The 16,033-nt window shown below is 42.8% G+C and overlaps 1 protein-coding gene across 5 annotated transcripts in view; it reads right to left on the bottom strand.

Moving 5' to 3' along the window:
• The window catches only part of R3HDM2 (R3H domain containing 2), a 271,423-nt gene that overhangs the window by 178,055 nt on the left and 77,335 nt on the right, over positions 1 to 16,033 (bottom strand). For 4 of the 5 annotated variants that reach the window (XM_082246041.1, XM_082246038.1, XM_082246040.1 and 1 more), the window contains exons 1-2: positions 12,222 to 12,239; positions 5,946 to 6,136 (exon numbers count right to left, since the gene is read on the bottom strand). In XM_082246041.1, coding sequence (XP_082102167.1) covers positions 5,946 to 6,113 — 168 coding nt within the window. In that variant the 5' untranslated portion in view covers positions 6,114 to 6,136; positions 12,222 to 12,239. Of the gene's footprint in view, positions 1 to 5,945; positions 6,137 to 12,221; positions 12,240 to 16,033 lie in introns of those variants that run through there. The other variant, XM_082246039.1, reaches the window with a different exon arrangement.

Raw genomic sequence — 16,033 nt, forward strand, 5'->3', positions numbered from 1 at the left:
GTGGAATGCACTAGCCCTGACTGTCCCAGGGGTATTTTTATTAAAAAAAAAAAAAAAAAAAAAAAAAAACTTTGCCAGGGTGGAACTCCGCTTTAAGGCTTACCTATTGGTGCTATAAATATCTCCTAAACTTGCACCGTTTAGGAGATATTCAAGTGCATGCAGCCGATGACGTCATCGGTGCATGCGCTCTGAAGGAACGGCCACCCGTGCCGTTCCTTTAGAGCCCTGTGCCGTGGACGGTGGCTCCTGCGCGCATCAGATGGCCGGAGGACACGATCCAGAACATGTCGGCCATCCTGTTGGCACTGCAGGGGCTTTGTTTTTAGGTAAGTACTTCATAATGAGCTAGTATGCGATGCATGAGAACTCTTAAAGGAGTGAATTTGCCTTCCTAGGGGTAGACTCCCTCTCACTTCCTGTGTCTCCCTCTGTTTGTAAGCATGAGTCATATGCAAGTCAGATAACTCATGGACAGCCTGTACAAGGTCTGATTGAAGCTGCAGATAAAACTGAATGGATGCTGGGCTATAGAGACTAAAAGAAAAACAAACCTTTAATGGGTAGCATCAAAGACATAGTGGCATAAAATTATTCACACCACTAATGCACAACTACAAAAATGATCTTGTAATTCTTGGAATAAAAAATGTCTTAAAGTTGTTGTAAAGCCACTATGTTATGATCATACAATAGCCTCTGTTAAATAATGATATGTACCCCACAGTATGTGCTTTATACAAAATATGCCCATGTCTACCTTCCCAGTGCTCATGAGCATGATTGCCACTCTCAGCACACTGCTGAGTCTGAGTCAGTGCTTCTGTCCCCTGCACTGCCTAGCGCTCCAGTGAGTGCTGGAGGGGCAGAGCAGAGAACCAGTAAATAACAGTCACTGCTCTCTGCTCAGTGAAGACTGAGAACTGAGTGATCAGCAATCATGTGATCACCTGGTTCTCAGTCTTAGACCTAGCAGGTCAGGACCTAGCATCAGACCGATGCTGCACCCACATGCGTGAGCATATGTTTGTTTTTAGGAACCCTGCACTTAGACTTCAGAACAAATATCAGTGTTTCTTTATCTTTTTCGTGGTCAGTGAGGCTGTCTACCGCAATTAACAAGCAATACTGAAGTGAAAGGAAAGGATAACATACTGAATATCTAGCAAAATCACATATTTCCATAAGAGGCCCTGGTTTTAGAGCTTTCTCCATTGCAGCTTAAACATCATCAGAACTACTTTAAATTGGGTGTGGCACATGAGCCACTGAAACTGTATAAATACATTCTGTTCTGCTGCTTTTAAACAAATAATTTCCCTTTGAAAAATTGAAAATCGGTGGGTTTTTTTCCATCATTTTCTATGTATGGTGGAAAGAGGCCCAACTTTATTTTCTCTCTGTATAATGAGCAAAGTTTACAATTCCCTAGTATGCATGCCAGATGTACAAAAGGGCTTAGGAGTCCTCTAACACAAATGATCTAATGCCTAATGGCATATAAACTGATCAGCCATATCATTTTGACCACTGACATGTAAAGTGAATAATACAGATTATCTCATTACACGGCACGTGGAAGTGGGTGGGGTATTTTAAGCAGCAAGTAAACATGTTGTCCCCAAAACTAATGTGTCAAAAGCAAAGAAAAGGGGCAAGCATAATAATTTGAGTGACTTTTACAAGAGCCAAATTGTCAGATCAACTCTAAAGCCCCTTACACACGTACCGATTGTTGGCCGACCGATCTGCCGTCTTTTGTCCAGTGTTGTTTTGTTGGTTGAAATGTGCTCTAGACTGCACACAAATTTTGTCGGCCAACAACAACCAACTGCAGAAGTGATGTCATGTTCTGGTCTACTTTCCGTGTGTTTTTTCTTCTCTGAGCATGCCCAGTCTTGCTCATCTGGCTTTTGTCGGCCAAAATCTGTACTGACTGACGAATAATCGGCCCTTCTTTGTTGGCCAACAAAAATTTTATAGCATGCAGACCAGATTTTGTTCGGCCGAAAAGTCGCAGTCGGTTGTCGGAAGCATCATACTAACAAGCCGACAATCAGCCGATTGGACGTTGGCCGAATATTTACGGCCGACAATCGGTACGTGTGTACGGGGCTTAAAACTGCAGCTCTTGTGAAATGTTACTGGTCCGCAGTGGTCCAAAGAAGGACAACAGGAAAACTGGCGACCGCATCATGGGCGGCAAAAGGATCATTGTTGTACTCTCAAAAAGCAAAAGGGCAGGTAAATAAAAGTATAATCTGTTCCATGAGACAGCTATTAGTTGTAACCGCTTCCTATCCATCAAATGTAGATCTTCTCATTTAAAGAGGTTGTAAACTCGTTTGTTTTTTTGTTTTTTTTACACCCTGCAAGAGAAAGACATAATGAGCTAGTATGCATCGCATACTAGCTCATTATCAAATACTTACCTTAGAACGAGCCCCCACCGTGCCGCTCACTCACCTCTATGACGGGCGACATGTCCAGTCGCCCGTCTTCCGGGAACTTCCGGGTGACGTCACTCCCGCGCACGCACGCAGGAGCCGACAGTCACGGCACAGGACTCTGAAGGAACGGCACGATCGGCCGTTCCTTCAGAGCGCATGCGCCAGTGACGTCACTGGCGGCATTGTAAGGTAAATATCTCCTAAACGGTGCATGTTTAGGAGATATTTACAGTACCTATAGGTAAGCCTTACCATAGGCTTACCTATAGGTACAAGTTGTAGAGGAGGGTTTACTTCCTCTTTAAAAAAAAGATCAACATCAGGGCGGGAACACAATGACCCAGAAAAAGCATACATGACAGTATGAACAAATTAAATGAAGAATGATGGGAAGCATACACCTATGCCATGTATATTTGCTATAATGGACAAAGGAAACCGAGGACCCGTGAAGTAAATAGACTGGCCTCCTCTCACTCTTATGAAATCCTTCCTTTACAAATATATATTACCTGAGAAAAACAGCAGCAACAATACAATTTTTATTATTGCAAAAAAAGAAATAAATAAATACATATTGTCGTCAAGTCATTATTGTCAAGTGCTGTGAAAGTTGCTCAAAACCAAGCGCGCGCTTTCCTGTTTTTATGTATTGATAAATACTTCAGAAAACAAAACTGGTAATATTTGCCTAACCTGGGGTTTAGAGAGAGTTTAAAAAAAAAAAAAAAAAAAAAAAAAAAAAAACATGCAGCTTTTGCAGTGCATGGAGGAAATAAAATGCCATCCCAAAGCAGCTGGGTCTGAATGCGAAAGAAAAAAAAAAAAAAGAGGAATTTGGGAGACCCCTATGGTGTAGTAAATTTATTAAACCATAAAAACCAAGATGAGTATCTAGGAACTTAATATTCACTAATTGCTTATCATGACCTATGCCAAGAATTGCAGGCGCTGAGAAGACAGTGAAGGCAGCCTTTTAGTCAGCTATAGGTGGAATGGCTTTAAATTGACCGTCCCCCTTTTTTCTCCATGTCCTTATTGTCAAGGAGCAGATATATACTCACTGGGCCTAAGACATTCTGCAGTACTCTGCAAAAAGGCAAAACCTTTTCAATTAATTAAATCATAAACAAAGCATGAAGAGGCGTAAAAACTCGGATATACAGTGCATCACATTTTGTTATGTTACAGCCTTCTTCCAAACTGTATAAGCGCCCATTCACACTGGCGCGACACGACTTGCTGGGGCGACCTCGGCGCGACTTGCACGGACTTCATATCATTGAAGTCAATGCAGGTCGCCTCCAGGTCGCCCCAAAGTAGTACAGGACCCTTTTTCTAAGTCGGAGCGACTTGTGTCGCTCCTATTAGAACGGGTCCTGTGCTAATCAATGGCAGGCGACCGACCGTCGCCTGACAAGTCGCGCTAGTGTGAATGGGGTCTTAAATTCTTTATTTTCCTCAAAATTCTACAAACAATATCCCATAATGACAACGTGAAAGAAGTTTGTTTGAAATTTTTGCAAATTTGTAAAAAAGAAAGAAAATAAAAGAAATCACATGTACATAAGTATTCACAGCCTTTTGTACTTTGTTGAAGCACCTTTGGCACCAATTATAACCTCAAGTCTTTTTGATGCTACAAGCTTGGTACACCTGTTTTTAGGCAGTTTCTCCCATTCTTCTTTGCAGGACCGCTCAAGCTCCATCAGGGTGGATGGGGAGTGTCAGTGCACAGCCACTTTCAGATCTCTCCAGAGATGTTTAACCGGGTTCAAGTCTGGACTCTGGCTGGGCCACTCAAGGAAATTCACAGAGTTGTCCCATAGCAACTCCTTTATTATCTTGGCTGTGTGCTTAGGGTCATTGTCCTGTTGGAAGATGAGCCTTCGCCCCAGTCTGAGGTCCAGAGCACTCTGGAGCAGGTTTTTAAAAAGAATGTCTCTGTACATTGCTGCATTCATCTTTCCCTCAATCCTAAATAGTCTCCCAGTTCCTGGCGCTGAAAAACATCCCCACAGCATGATGCTGCCACTACCATGCTTCACTGAAGGGAGGGTATGGGCCAGGTGATGAGTGGTGCCTGGTTTCCTCCAGACATGACGCTTGCCATTTAGGTCAAAGAGTTCAATCTTTGTTTCTTCAGACGAGTGAATTTTGTTTCTCATGGTCAGAGTCCTTCAGGTGCCGTTAGGCAAATTCTAGGTGGGCTGTCATTTGCATTTTACTGAGAAGTGGCTTCCGTCTGGCCACACTACCATACAGGCCTGATTGGTGGAGTGCTGCAGAGATAGTTGTTATTCTGGAAGTTTCTCCTCTCTCTACAGAGAAAGGCTGGCGCTCGGTCAGAGTGACCATCAAGTTCTGGGTCACCTCCCTGCCTAATGCCCGTCTCCCCGATCGCTCAGTTTGGCTGGGCGACCTGCTCTAGAAAGAATCCTGGTGGTTCCAAACATCTTTCATTTACAGATCATGGAGGCCACTGTGCTCACTGGGACTGCTGCAGAAAAGTCTCTGTACCCTTCCCCAGATCTGTGCCTCCATACAATCCAGTCTCAGATGTCTACAGACAATTCCTTGGACTTTGTGGCTTGGTTTATGCTCTGGCATGCACTGGTAACTGTGGGACCTTATATAGACGGGTGTGTGCCTTTCCAAATCATGTCCAATCAACTGAATTTACCACAGGTGGACTCCAATCAAGTTGTAGAAACATCTCAAGGATGATCAGTGGAAGCAGGATGCACCTGAGCTCAATTTTGAGTGTCATGGCAAAGGCTGTGAATACTTATGTACATGAGATTTTTTTGTTTTTTATTTTTAATAAATTTGCAAAAATGTCAAATCCAAGTTATTTCACGTTGTCATTATGGGGTATTGTTTGTAGAATTTTGAGGAAAATAATGAATGTAATCCATTTTGGAATAAGGTGGTAACATAATAAAACGAGGAAAAAGTGAAGCGCTGTGAATACTTACAGATGCACTGTACCTGGCACCGAAACCACTAGGATAAAAATAAATAAAAAAATAAATATATATATATATATATATATATATATATATATATATATATATATATATATATATATATATATATATATATATATATATATATACATATATATATATATACATATACATACACACATACATACACATACACACACACACACATATACACACTTGATATACCTGTACTTGCTTCAAGCAATTATAAGACCTATTATGAAATCACAACATAGTGATTAAAAGGCCTCTCTGATGTGTGATATCACACACAAAATTGTAATAAGTTCCACTAAAATGTTTGATAACAGCTAAAATTGTCACGCAAAAATGACACACAACAATAGTACTGGAACACAACAATCAACTATTAGGAGATGCTAAACACCTGAGTGGCTAGAAAAAATGAGCTGGGATGCATAAAGCAAATGCATGCGGGAGGGGGGCGGGGGGGTCCACTGAGAAACTGACAAAATAACATATCAACCTGTGGTTCTTGACGTGAATTCGGCTCATCTGATTCTGGTTCCTCTTTACTTGGTGATCTTGATACGGCCTTGCTTCTGTTTACAGACTCTTCGACCAGGCGTTTTTCAGACTCCTTCATGATCTCCAGGGTTTCCTGGGTTGTGTGGCCATGGGACATCTTCAGCATAGTACAAAGCAAATGGTAGCAACCTGCATTAAAGAAGAAGAAAAAATAAATAAATAAAAGGTGTTTTTTTTTTTCTGTAAGCAATAGATGCAAATATTTCCAAAACTCAGAGTCATTTAAAAAGAGCTACTGTTTAAATACTGCCCATTCTTTATGGTCAAAGCTCAAGCGCATACCATCATAGTAAATTTCCATGTACCATGTAGAAACAGGCCAGCTTAGACATTATCCGGAGAGGAGAGCTCTACCCATCAGAACGGCCTTGCATTGAGCAATAGCAATGTAGAGGAAGAGCAGCTGAATGTATGGCAGGAACCAGTAAGTGGCGGCACTTTATAGCTGCTAGCCGCTTTCTTTTTTTATTTTAAAGGGCCGAGTCACTTTAAATTAGCATTATTGGTTGTAAAAAAATCCCAAACAGTATATGCAGCACATTTTTTAAAGTATGCTGCGTGAATGGAAACACGAACATAGCGGTGGTTCTTAAAGAGGTTGTAAACTAAAATTTTTTGTTTTTTTTTTCTTTTTCACCCTGAAAGAGAAACACATAATGAGCTAGTATGCATCGCGTACTAGCTCATTATGCAATACTTACCTTAGAACGAGCCCCCGCCGTGCCGCCCGCTCACCTCTATGACGGGCGACTGAACATGGTCTTCCGGGATCGCGGCATCCGGCCGTCTGATTGGCCGGGGCCGCGGTGACGTCACGCACGCGGGAGCCGACGGTCACGGCACGGGACACTGAAGGAACGGCACCAGCGGCCGTTCCTTCAGAGCGCATGCGCCAGTGACATCACTGGCTGCATGTAAGGTAAATATCTCCTAAACGGTACATGTTTAGGAGATATTTACAGTACCTATAGGTAAGCCTTACCATAGTCTTACCTATAGGGAAAAGTGTCAGAGGAGGGTTTACTTCCTCTTTAAATTTGGCTGCAAATATCAGGCCAGGCTTGGACGTCCATCTATAACTACAGCAATCCGCTCTGTGAAGGGCTATAGGTGAACAGCAGTAGCCGCTGTCATTCACATGCCCTGGTCATTCCAGAGTCCTATTAAAGAGGAAACAAGGGCCACAGCATCACAAGCAAAAAAAATTATTTAGCAGAATAGAACCCGTTCACATTTTTATTTGTGTTCCTGCTGTGGATTTTACTGCTATCAGGAAGTGAGGGAACATTTCTAACAGAGCCCTGAATAGCAGTGAAAACCTGATTGAATTTGGATACAGTGGGGAAGGATTAAAATTCACAAGTTTTTTTCACTTTAAGCGCCGGTTCACATAGGAGCGACGCTACTTTCAGGGGCGACCGCCGAGATCGCGGTGCGAGCAGCGCACCGCGACCTCGGAGCGGCCGCCACGGACTTCATAACATTGAAGTCTATGGCGGTCGCCTCCTGGTCGCCCCAAAGAAGCTCCGGACCCTTTTTCTAGGTCGGAGCGACTTGTGTCGCTCCTATTAGAACGGGTCCGCAGCTTTCCTATGGGAGGTGACCTGCGGCGACCTGTGAGGCGACCAAAGAAGCTCCGGACCCTTTTTCTAGGTCGGAGCGACTTGTGTCGCTCCTATTAGAACGGGTCCACAGCTTTCCTATGGGAGGTGACCTGCGGCGACCTGTGAGGCGACCAGGTCACCTCACAGGTCGCCCTAGTGTGAACCGGGGCTAAAGATGCTGTTTATTTTTGTTTGGTTAGTCCACAAAACATATTAAAAGCCTGCACGTGAGCCATCACAACTGATTTCCATCCACAGCTAAAAGCAAAGTTTTCCCCTTTAACTCTATGTTGCTGTTCTCCTCTAAACTCTCTGGAGCAACTTCCTGTCTACATGCATCTGGCAGCATCCACAGTAGCAGTCACTCCTTAACCAAAGTACCAAACAATGGACTATAATGGCAGGATCAAGGTAGTATTTTAAAGAAAGCATCAAATTAAAAGCTGAACCAGGGGAATAGGACAAATACTCATTTAATCTAGGGATGCAGGGATAAAGTGTAATACACACCCTATAGCTGCTTCTGGCAGGCTCCCTCCTTTAATATGAGTGGGCTAATTGCCCCACAATATACATGATGGTGAAAGACAGGAGTCTTTCAGGAGTCTCAGAAGTCATCCCCCCTTTGACAGAAGCCGGCTGAATGGCAACCTTCTGTCGGACCGGCTACAGTACACACGGAATAAACGTCAGCCGGTTTCTACTGAACCAGCCGATTCTGCCAGACATTCAGCCCCTGTGTACTAGGCTTTAATTAGGATGGCCCCAGCTAGAAACACTGGGGGGATATTTTTCAAAGATTTCTTAACAAAATAAAGCATGGAGACATGTATGGATGGGTGAGTTTTCAGTTCGTGGTGCTCAAATACAATTAAAGTTCCACTTTAACAAGCATTTAGCTCTGCAGTGCCGTGGGAGAGCTCATTGCAGTGTTTTTTTTCCTGAGCCTAGAGTAATGCCTCGTACACACACATCGATTATTGGCCGGGAATTTTTGGCCAACGTCCGATTTTCAGCTTGTTAGTATGATGCTTCCGACAACCGACTCAGACTTTTCGGCCGAAAAAAATCTGGTGTGCAGGCTATAAAATTTTTGTTGGCCGTCAACAAAACGGCCAATTTTCCGTCAGTCAGTACAGATTTCGGCAGACAAAAAACCTGATGAGCAAGACTGGGCATACTCAGAGAAGAAAAAACACACGGAAAGTAAACCAGCACATGACATCACTTCTGAAGTTGGTTTTTGTTGGGCGAGAAAATTCGTGTGCAGTCTAGAGCACATTTCAACCAACAAAACACAACTCTGGACAAAAGTCGAACAATCGGTCGGCCGATAATCGTTGCGTGTGTACTAGGCATAAGGCTGGCCATACATGTTCAACTTTTGTTGTACAATTTTCTGGTAGATCTACCACAAACCACATAATGTGAGAGGTCAAAGCTAAACAACACATTCACTTGTATCTAATTAGGCAGGCCTTTGTACTACATACTTGAAGGTAAATTTCAAGAAAATTGGACAGAAAATTGTAAGAAAATTGGATCATGTATGGCCAGCCTAAGGCTTTAACCACTTCAGCTACGGAAGATTTTACCCCCTTCCTGACCAGGCCATTTTACTGACAACTGTGCAGTCGTGCGACGCTGTACCCAAAGAACATTTATGTCTTTTTCCTACAAATAGAATTTTCTTTTGGTGATATTTGATCACCTGTGCGTTTTTTTTTTTTTGCGCAAAAAAAAAAAAAAATTTTGGAAAAAAAAATTGTTTTTTTTACTTTCTGCTATAAAACATACCCAATAAAAAAACAAAACAAAACAAAAACACACATTTTTCATCAATGTAGGCCAATATGTATTCTGCTACATATTTTTGTAAAAAAAAAAAAATCCTAAGTGTATATTGATTGGTTTTCACAAAAGTTATAGCGTCCACAAACTATGGGATACATTTATGGACTTTCATTTTTTTACTAGTAATGGCGACGATCAGCGGGACTGCGGCATTGGGGTGGACAAATCTGACACTTAGTGTCATTCCTCCGAACGGTCTGCGAGTCCCACGCGCGCCCCCTACATCGCCTGCACAAAACCATGTACATGATTTTGCGCAGCTGAGCCGCCTTGCCACAGTATATATACGGTTGGCAATCCATAACTGGTTAAAAGGACAAGTTCACCTTTGGGAACATGCTCCCAGCTGCCCTATCTCCCTGTGGCAGTATGGGGAGAAGTTCCCCAGGTACTAGCTGTCCCTTCTTGAAAACAGCGTGGCCGCCCGGGGGGTCCACCCACACACTGCATCATTCATTCACAGAGCTCTGTGTATGAATGAACTACAAGTTCCAACATCCTTTGTGGCGGTCAGCTTGTAGTTCTCAATGAACTGTTGTGCTGTAGTAGATGGAGTCTTCCTGTCAGTGTGACTCTGCCTGGCCATATGATGTACGGGGCAGACAACTCATTATGACCTGCATGGCACCAGCAATCCAGGCTCCTTAAAAAATAAAAATAGTAAATGCACATTTCTTTACCTGCAAAAAAGTGAATTTATGTTTTTAAGGGCTCTTTCACACGGTCCGCCTCTGTAGGCGGATCCGTGTTGCTCAGCGGGGATCGATCCGCGATCCCCGCTGAGCCGGCGGATGACAGTTCCGTCTCCGCTTGCAGAGCGGAGAGGGAGGTGTCTCAGCCCCCGCTGCCCTCTATGGGCGATCGGATGAGAGCGGACCGCCTGTCTGCTCTCATCAGATCCGTTTCGCTCCGATTACTGAACGGATGGAAAAATAGGGTTTCCATCCGTCCAGATTTCACGGACAGGATCGGATGCGGATGGCAGCGGGTGTCAGCGGAGGTGTCTACGCTGACACCCGCTGCCCCATAGAGCTGCATGGAGGATCCGATCAGATCCGCCTAAAAAACTGACAGGCGGATCGGATCGCCCATGTGAACTTATCCTTTAAAAGTAGATGTCAAACATTTTTTTTGTCATTTTGGACAGATCAGGAAATGTCAGAACCTTTTTGTCAGTTTTCAACTTCTATCAGTGACGGACAGATTTGCACTCCTGTCCTGATCCTATGACTGTTGTCACCTGGGACCACAAGTGAGGGGACATTTCAACAACTGGGACACTGACAGCAATAAAAAGACAGGTGGTAATTCTTCCAGACTCTAAACAAAAAACTAAAACAGAATTACAATGCCAGGAATACTATCCCATTGCTGGACAAATCTGATGACCTAGGCACTTGTTCATGTGACCTCTGCTGAAGGTGAGCCCATATAAACTCTGAATTTCCTACTTCAACAAAGATCCCAGGTCTATGGATCCATGCCTTTAGATTTGTGACCAGCACAAAAGAGAACATGGAACAGCATTTTCTGCAAGGCAAGTATTTCAACTCTTGCATTTCTATGTATACATTCAAAGGCATAAGCTTAAAATGTACATTTTTCATATGAAGAACTAGGTTACAGAAATGTCACAAGTCACATTTCATTCAGCTCTGTTTGCTGCACCATGGTGGACTGTGTCACACTACACTGAAATCAGACGACAAATAGTTACATAGTAGGTGAGGTTGAATAAAGACAATAGTCCATCCAGTTCAACCTGTGTAGGTGTGTGTGGCTGTAATCATCTAACATAGCCCTTAATGTCCTGATCCTTGAGATGTACGTCTAATAGTCTTTTGAAAGCCACCATACTTCCCGCAGAAACCACCTCTTGTGGTAGACAAATCCACAATCTTGTAGCCCTAGCAGTAAAGAACCCCCCACGTTGCCCGAGGTTAAAACGCTTCTCCTCTAATCGCATTGTATGCCCTCTTGTCCTCATGCAATCCCTTCGACTAAACAGCTTTTTTTAAGCGGAGATCCCCACTGAGAGATTTATAAATTGCTATCATGTCCCCCCTCAGGCGTCTCTTCTCCAGGGAGAATAATTTGAGCGATTGCAGTCGCTCTTCATAGTTAAGGTCCTCCAATCCCCTAATCAGTTTAGTTGCCCTTCTCTGGACTCTCTACATATAGGAAAAAAAAAAAAAAAAACACCATATAGTTGTAGTCTTATGTCGCACAATATTAGCGCAATTGTTAATCAAATTCACATTTTTCGTAAAAATGTTGAAATCCATTAGTGCACACAAACAAAAGATGAGACTGAGTAAATAGATACTGTGTTTGGGACTCCACACCCGTACACTTGTCAAACTGGGATGAGCAGCTGGGTCACCATATACTTGCAAAGGCTGCCTACAGGCAGCACCTGCAACAGTATAAACACACAGCCCATTCTCAGTCTACAGGCATTAAGACGAGACATTGTTTTGTCATACTGCATGACAAACATTACATTTAAAGACACTAACAATTAACACATTTCTATAGCTACTTCTATCGCGCCATCAATCATAAGAAACCAACATGTATACACACATAACTTTTTGAATTAAAAGCAGTTTATGAAATAAAGTAATGAAACCCTTCATAATTTAGTACAGGTCTCCTTTCAGGGCTGCTACACACACACACTTGAAAAAAAAAAAAAATAGTCACTTGTATCCCAAAATTAGCAATTAAGCAAATTAACAGAAACAGGCACTCACCGAGAAGTGCATTGGCACAATTATGGCAAAACATACCAAGAAAATCATCAACCTGGATATATTGCTCTGCATGTCTGCTCAGTTCTTGTTTCTTTCATTAAGGTTTTCTAAAAGGCAGGCAGTTTTCACTGTATGAATGAATCAGCCTGCGTCCCCCAGGACAGCGTGGGAGGCTGTGAGGAGGAGGAGGGAGACATGATCATCTTTGACAAGAGCGGGCAAGAGCAAACATACAGTGGGAAGCAGGGGGGGGGGGGGGAATAAGGGTTAGGTGCAGGTAAGAGGACAGTGTTTCAGCAAATGGCACAACAATGCCAAAAGATAAGGAGATGAAATGCACATCAAGGTGCCCAGACAGAAATTAAGCTTACTTCCATGTAAGCATTATAGCGCTCTAAATCTTTTCTCATAGGTGATAACAGTCAGACAGGCAGAGCAGTGATACAAATTAGGTAGCTATATTCACACAGGGGCGACACGACTTGCTGGGGCCTCGGCGCGACATGCACGAACTTCATATGATTGAAGTCAATGCAAGTCGCCTCCAGGTCGCCCCAAAGTAGTACAGGACCCTTTTTCTAAGTCGGAGCGACTTGTGTCGCTCCTATTAGAACGGGTCCTGTGCTAATCAATGGCAGGCGACCCACCGCGACTTGTCAGGCGACCAAGTCGCCTGACAAGTCGCGCTAGTGTGAATGGGGTAAAGGTAACAGTCACATATACTTTTAACATTACCTCAGTTTCAGCTTGTGCACCCCAACCTAAGCTACGTAATATAGCCCAGCGTTTCTCAACCTTTTTCAGTCAAGGCCCCCTTAAAAATTATGAACTTGAGGCACTCTCCAAAATGATGGCCAGTCTTGATGCGCCCCATTCATATATGTAAAAGCTATTCTAATAGTTTTACGTAATGCAGCAACATCAATACACGTAGGACACCCAACGTTAGAGGGGATTTATTCTTCCAAAGCAAATACAGTTTTGTAAACTGGTACTGATTACTATTCCAATGTTTCTCTTCTCCCTCAGTTTTTATCCATCACTTAGCTAATTAAACCCCCAAACTGATGGAGAGAGGCAAGGGAGGGTCAAACAAGGATGATATGCAGGTAACTGACATCCTCCTTATCAACTGATGGTCATTGAAGAAACAAGGACTCACTGCTCAATAGGGATGTAACGATATCAAAGATATCGCGATATCGTATCGTTGTGGTCGTCTCAATATCGTCGTGGTCGTGTCTCGATATCGTCGTGGTTGGGTTACAATATTAAAAGGACAGGTGTCCATCAAAAAGCAAGAGGAATAAACACAGTCCCGCGGAACAAATCATTGTTAACTACCTAGACCAGAGTTTAAGGATTTTTTTTACTGTTTTTTTTTTTCTTGCAATGTAGATATTTTGATCATTCTGATGAAAAACGTGAACATAAGCTAAATGATAGGTCAGTGTTTTTTTTTTAAAGGCTTTTTGACTGACTTTTATTTAAGTTTAAGTTATGTTCCTAAATACCAGTTTTAAAAGGCTGCCTTTATTTGCCTTGCACATTTAAACCTGACTTAACTTGATCTTTGTTTGCACTTAAAGGGAATTGCCTATTGTTTGTTTCCAATTGTTCTAGCTGCTTCTTAACTTGAACATTGCACAGAAGAATCAGTTATGCAACCAAATATTACTATACAGAATATTGATGTTCCTGACTACAACTTGCACTTTTAAAGCACTATGTGATCAGTGTTTTATGTTGTCATGGATCCATAAATACAACAATAAATTGCCTGTTGACTGGCAAAAGCAGAATAAATGTCGGTATTTTTTCGCTATTATCATCACAAACACTAGCATGAGCTATTTAACAATACCATGAGCTTTTCCACAATATCGCAATAAATATCGTACCGTGAGGTCAATATCGAAATTGTATCATACCGTGAGATTTTGATATCGTTACATCCCTACTGCTCAAGGTGGTGTAATTGCCTGATGACTCACACCGGTGCATGCCCGGCTCGCCTCCGTGAAAACTTGATAAAGGAAAAGGAATTGGCAGCACTCCAGGTTGAGTCAAAATCCAGATTTATTGACTGGACATCCAAATTATGACAATCGTGACAAGGTAGACGCGTTTCACACACTGACTGTGTGCTTAATCATTAAACCCCAAAACTGATGGAGAGAGGCAAGGGAGGGTCAAACAAGGATGATATGCAGGCAACTGACATCCTCCTTATCAACTGATGGTCATTAGGAGGATGACAGCTAGAAGGTTGTAGAGTGTACAATGAATATGTCTGGCTTTGTGTAACTAAAAGGAAGGTTTCATCCATCAACCAGCTTGTATACAATTTTAGGGCAATTTTTAAGCATTTTGCCAAGGCACCCCTGAAGAAATCCTTATGGCACCCCGGTTGAAAAAGGCTGATGTAGACTATGCTAATAAAAGCCTCTCCTAATCTACCAGAATCGATGTCAAGTTTTAGAACATATCCATCAACTTGGGAGGTCGGCAATGTGTCGATTACAGGCATGTGAAGGGAGGATTTTATTTTTATCCCAACCGTGCCGATCCTCCATCAGAAGTGCTTCCCTCCTGTATGCTCAGAGGAAACAGAAAATTAGCAGCAAGACAAAGCTACCTCACAACAACCAATCAATCAATGCACAATTCATCAGCTATGACTACCCCTACCCCAGTTCTAAAGAACTGATCAAAACATTTAATTATAACCATAAGATATCAAGAGTAACCAGATGCTATGTAATAGATTACTTTACAGTGGTTTTAAAGTCTCAATGTTTTTTGTTTTCTTTATGCATTTTATACATGATGGTAAAAAACCTTCTGTGTGCAGCAGCTCTCCCAGCCCCATCACGATTCAGCGTTGTGCACGAGAGCCTCAGGTGTTCAGGGATTCTCCCTCCTCATTGGCTTCCGCTTCTGTCAATCACAGCCAGTTAGCCAATGAGGAGAGAGAGGGGGCATGGCCGTGTGTGTGTGAATGGACAGGAGCAAACCTGCTTGGATTTCCCCATAGTAAGCTGCTTGCTCTGGGGGCACTCGGCAGGATGGAGGGACCAGAAGCGCTGGCAGAGGTCCCAAGAAGAGGAGGATTGAGGCTGCTCTGTGCAAAACCACTGCACAGAGCAGGTAAGTATAACATGTTTATTTTTTTTTAAATTGCCTTTAATATCACTTTAATAACAGTGTGTTACAAAACCTGCTATTAGGTGCAAAAGTGGTTTCTGTTTACAAGGCTATGCCTGATGCATGTACAGGGCCATTTCTACCGTACTAATTAAATGAAAAATCGGACATTGTGTTCACGTACAATAAAAATGTTATAGCCTGCACATGCAGTTTTTGTCATACGAAAATTCATTATCGGCTGTCGAAAGCGCCATACTAACGATCTGAAAATTGGCAGATTGTTCATAGGACGAAATTTTACTTCCGATTTTCTTATCGTGTGTACGAGCCTTAAAACTGTTGTCTAGGGAACCCCCATCTTCCTCCCCCCTCCCACCTCGAATTGCTGATATTACAAAAAAAAACAAACAAACACACTTCTCACACTAAGGACCGGTTCACATTACTGCGAGTGTGCCGATCGCATGTAATTCGGAGCGCACTGCTCCTTCATTACATGCGATTGGATGTGCGGATGCGAATTCAGCCATACACTATGTATGGCTGAATTCGCACTGTATCTGCACCAAACACGCACAGGACCCTTTTTTCCAGCCATATCAGGATCGGATCGCACAGTGGTTCACACTTGTGCGATCCGATCCTGTGCGAACTGTCAGATC

This window comes from Pelophylax lessonae, assembly GCF_965119305.1.
Source record: "Pelophylax lessonae genome assembly, chromosome: 2".
NCBI classification, from domain to species: Eukaryota; Metazoa; Chordata; class Amphibia; order Anura; family Ranidae; genus Pelophylax; species Pelophylax lessonae.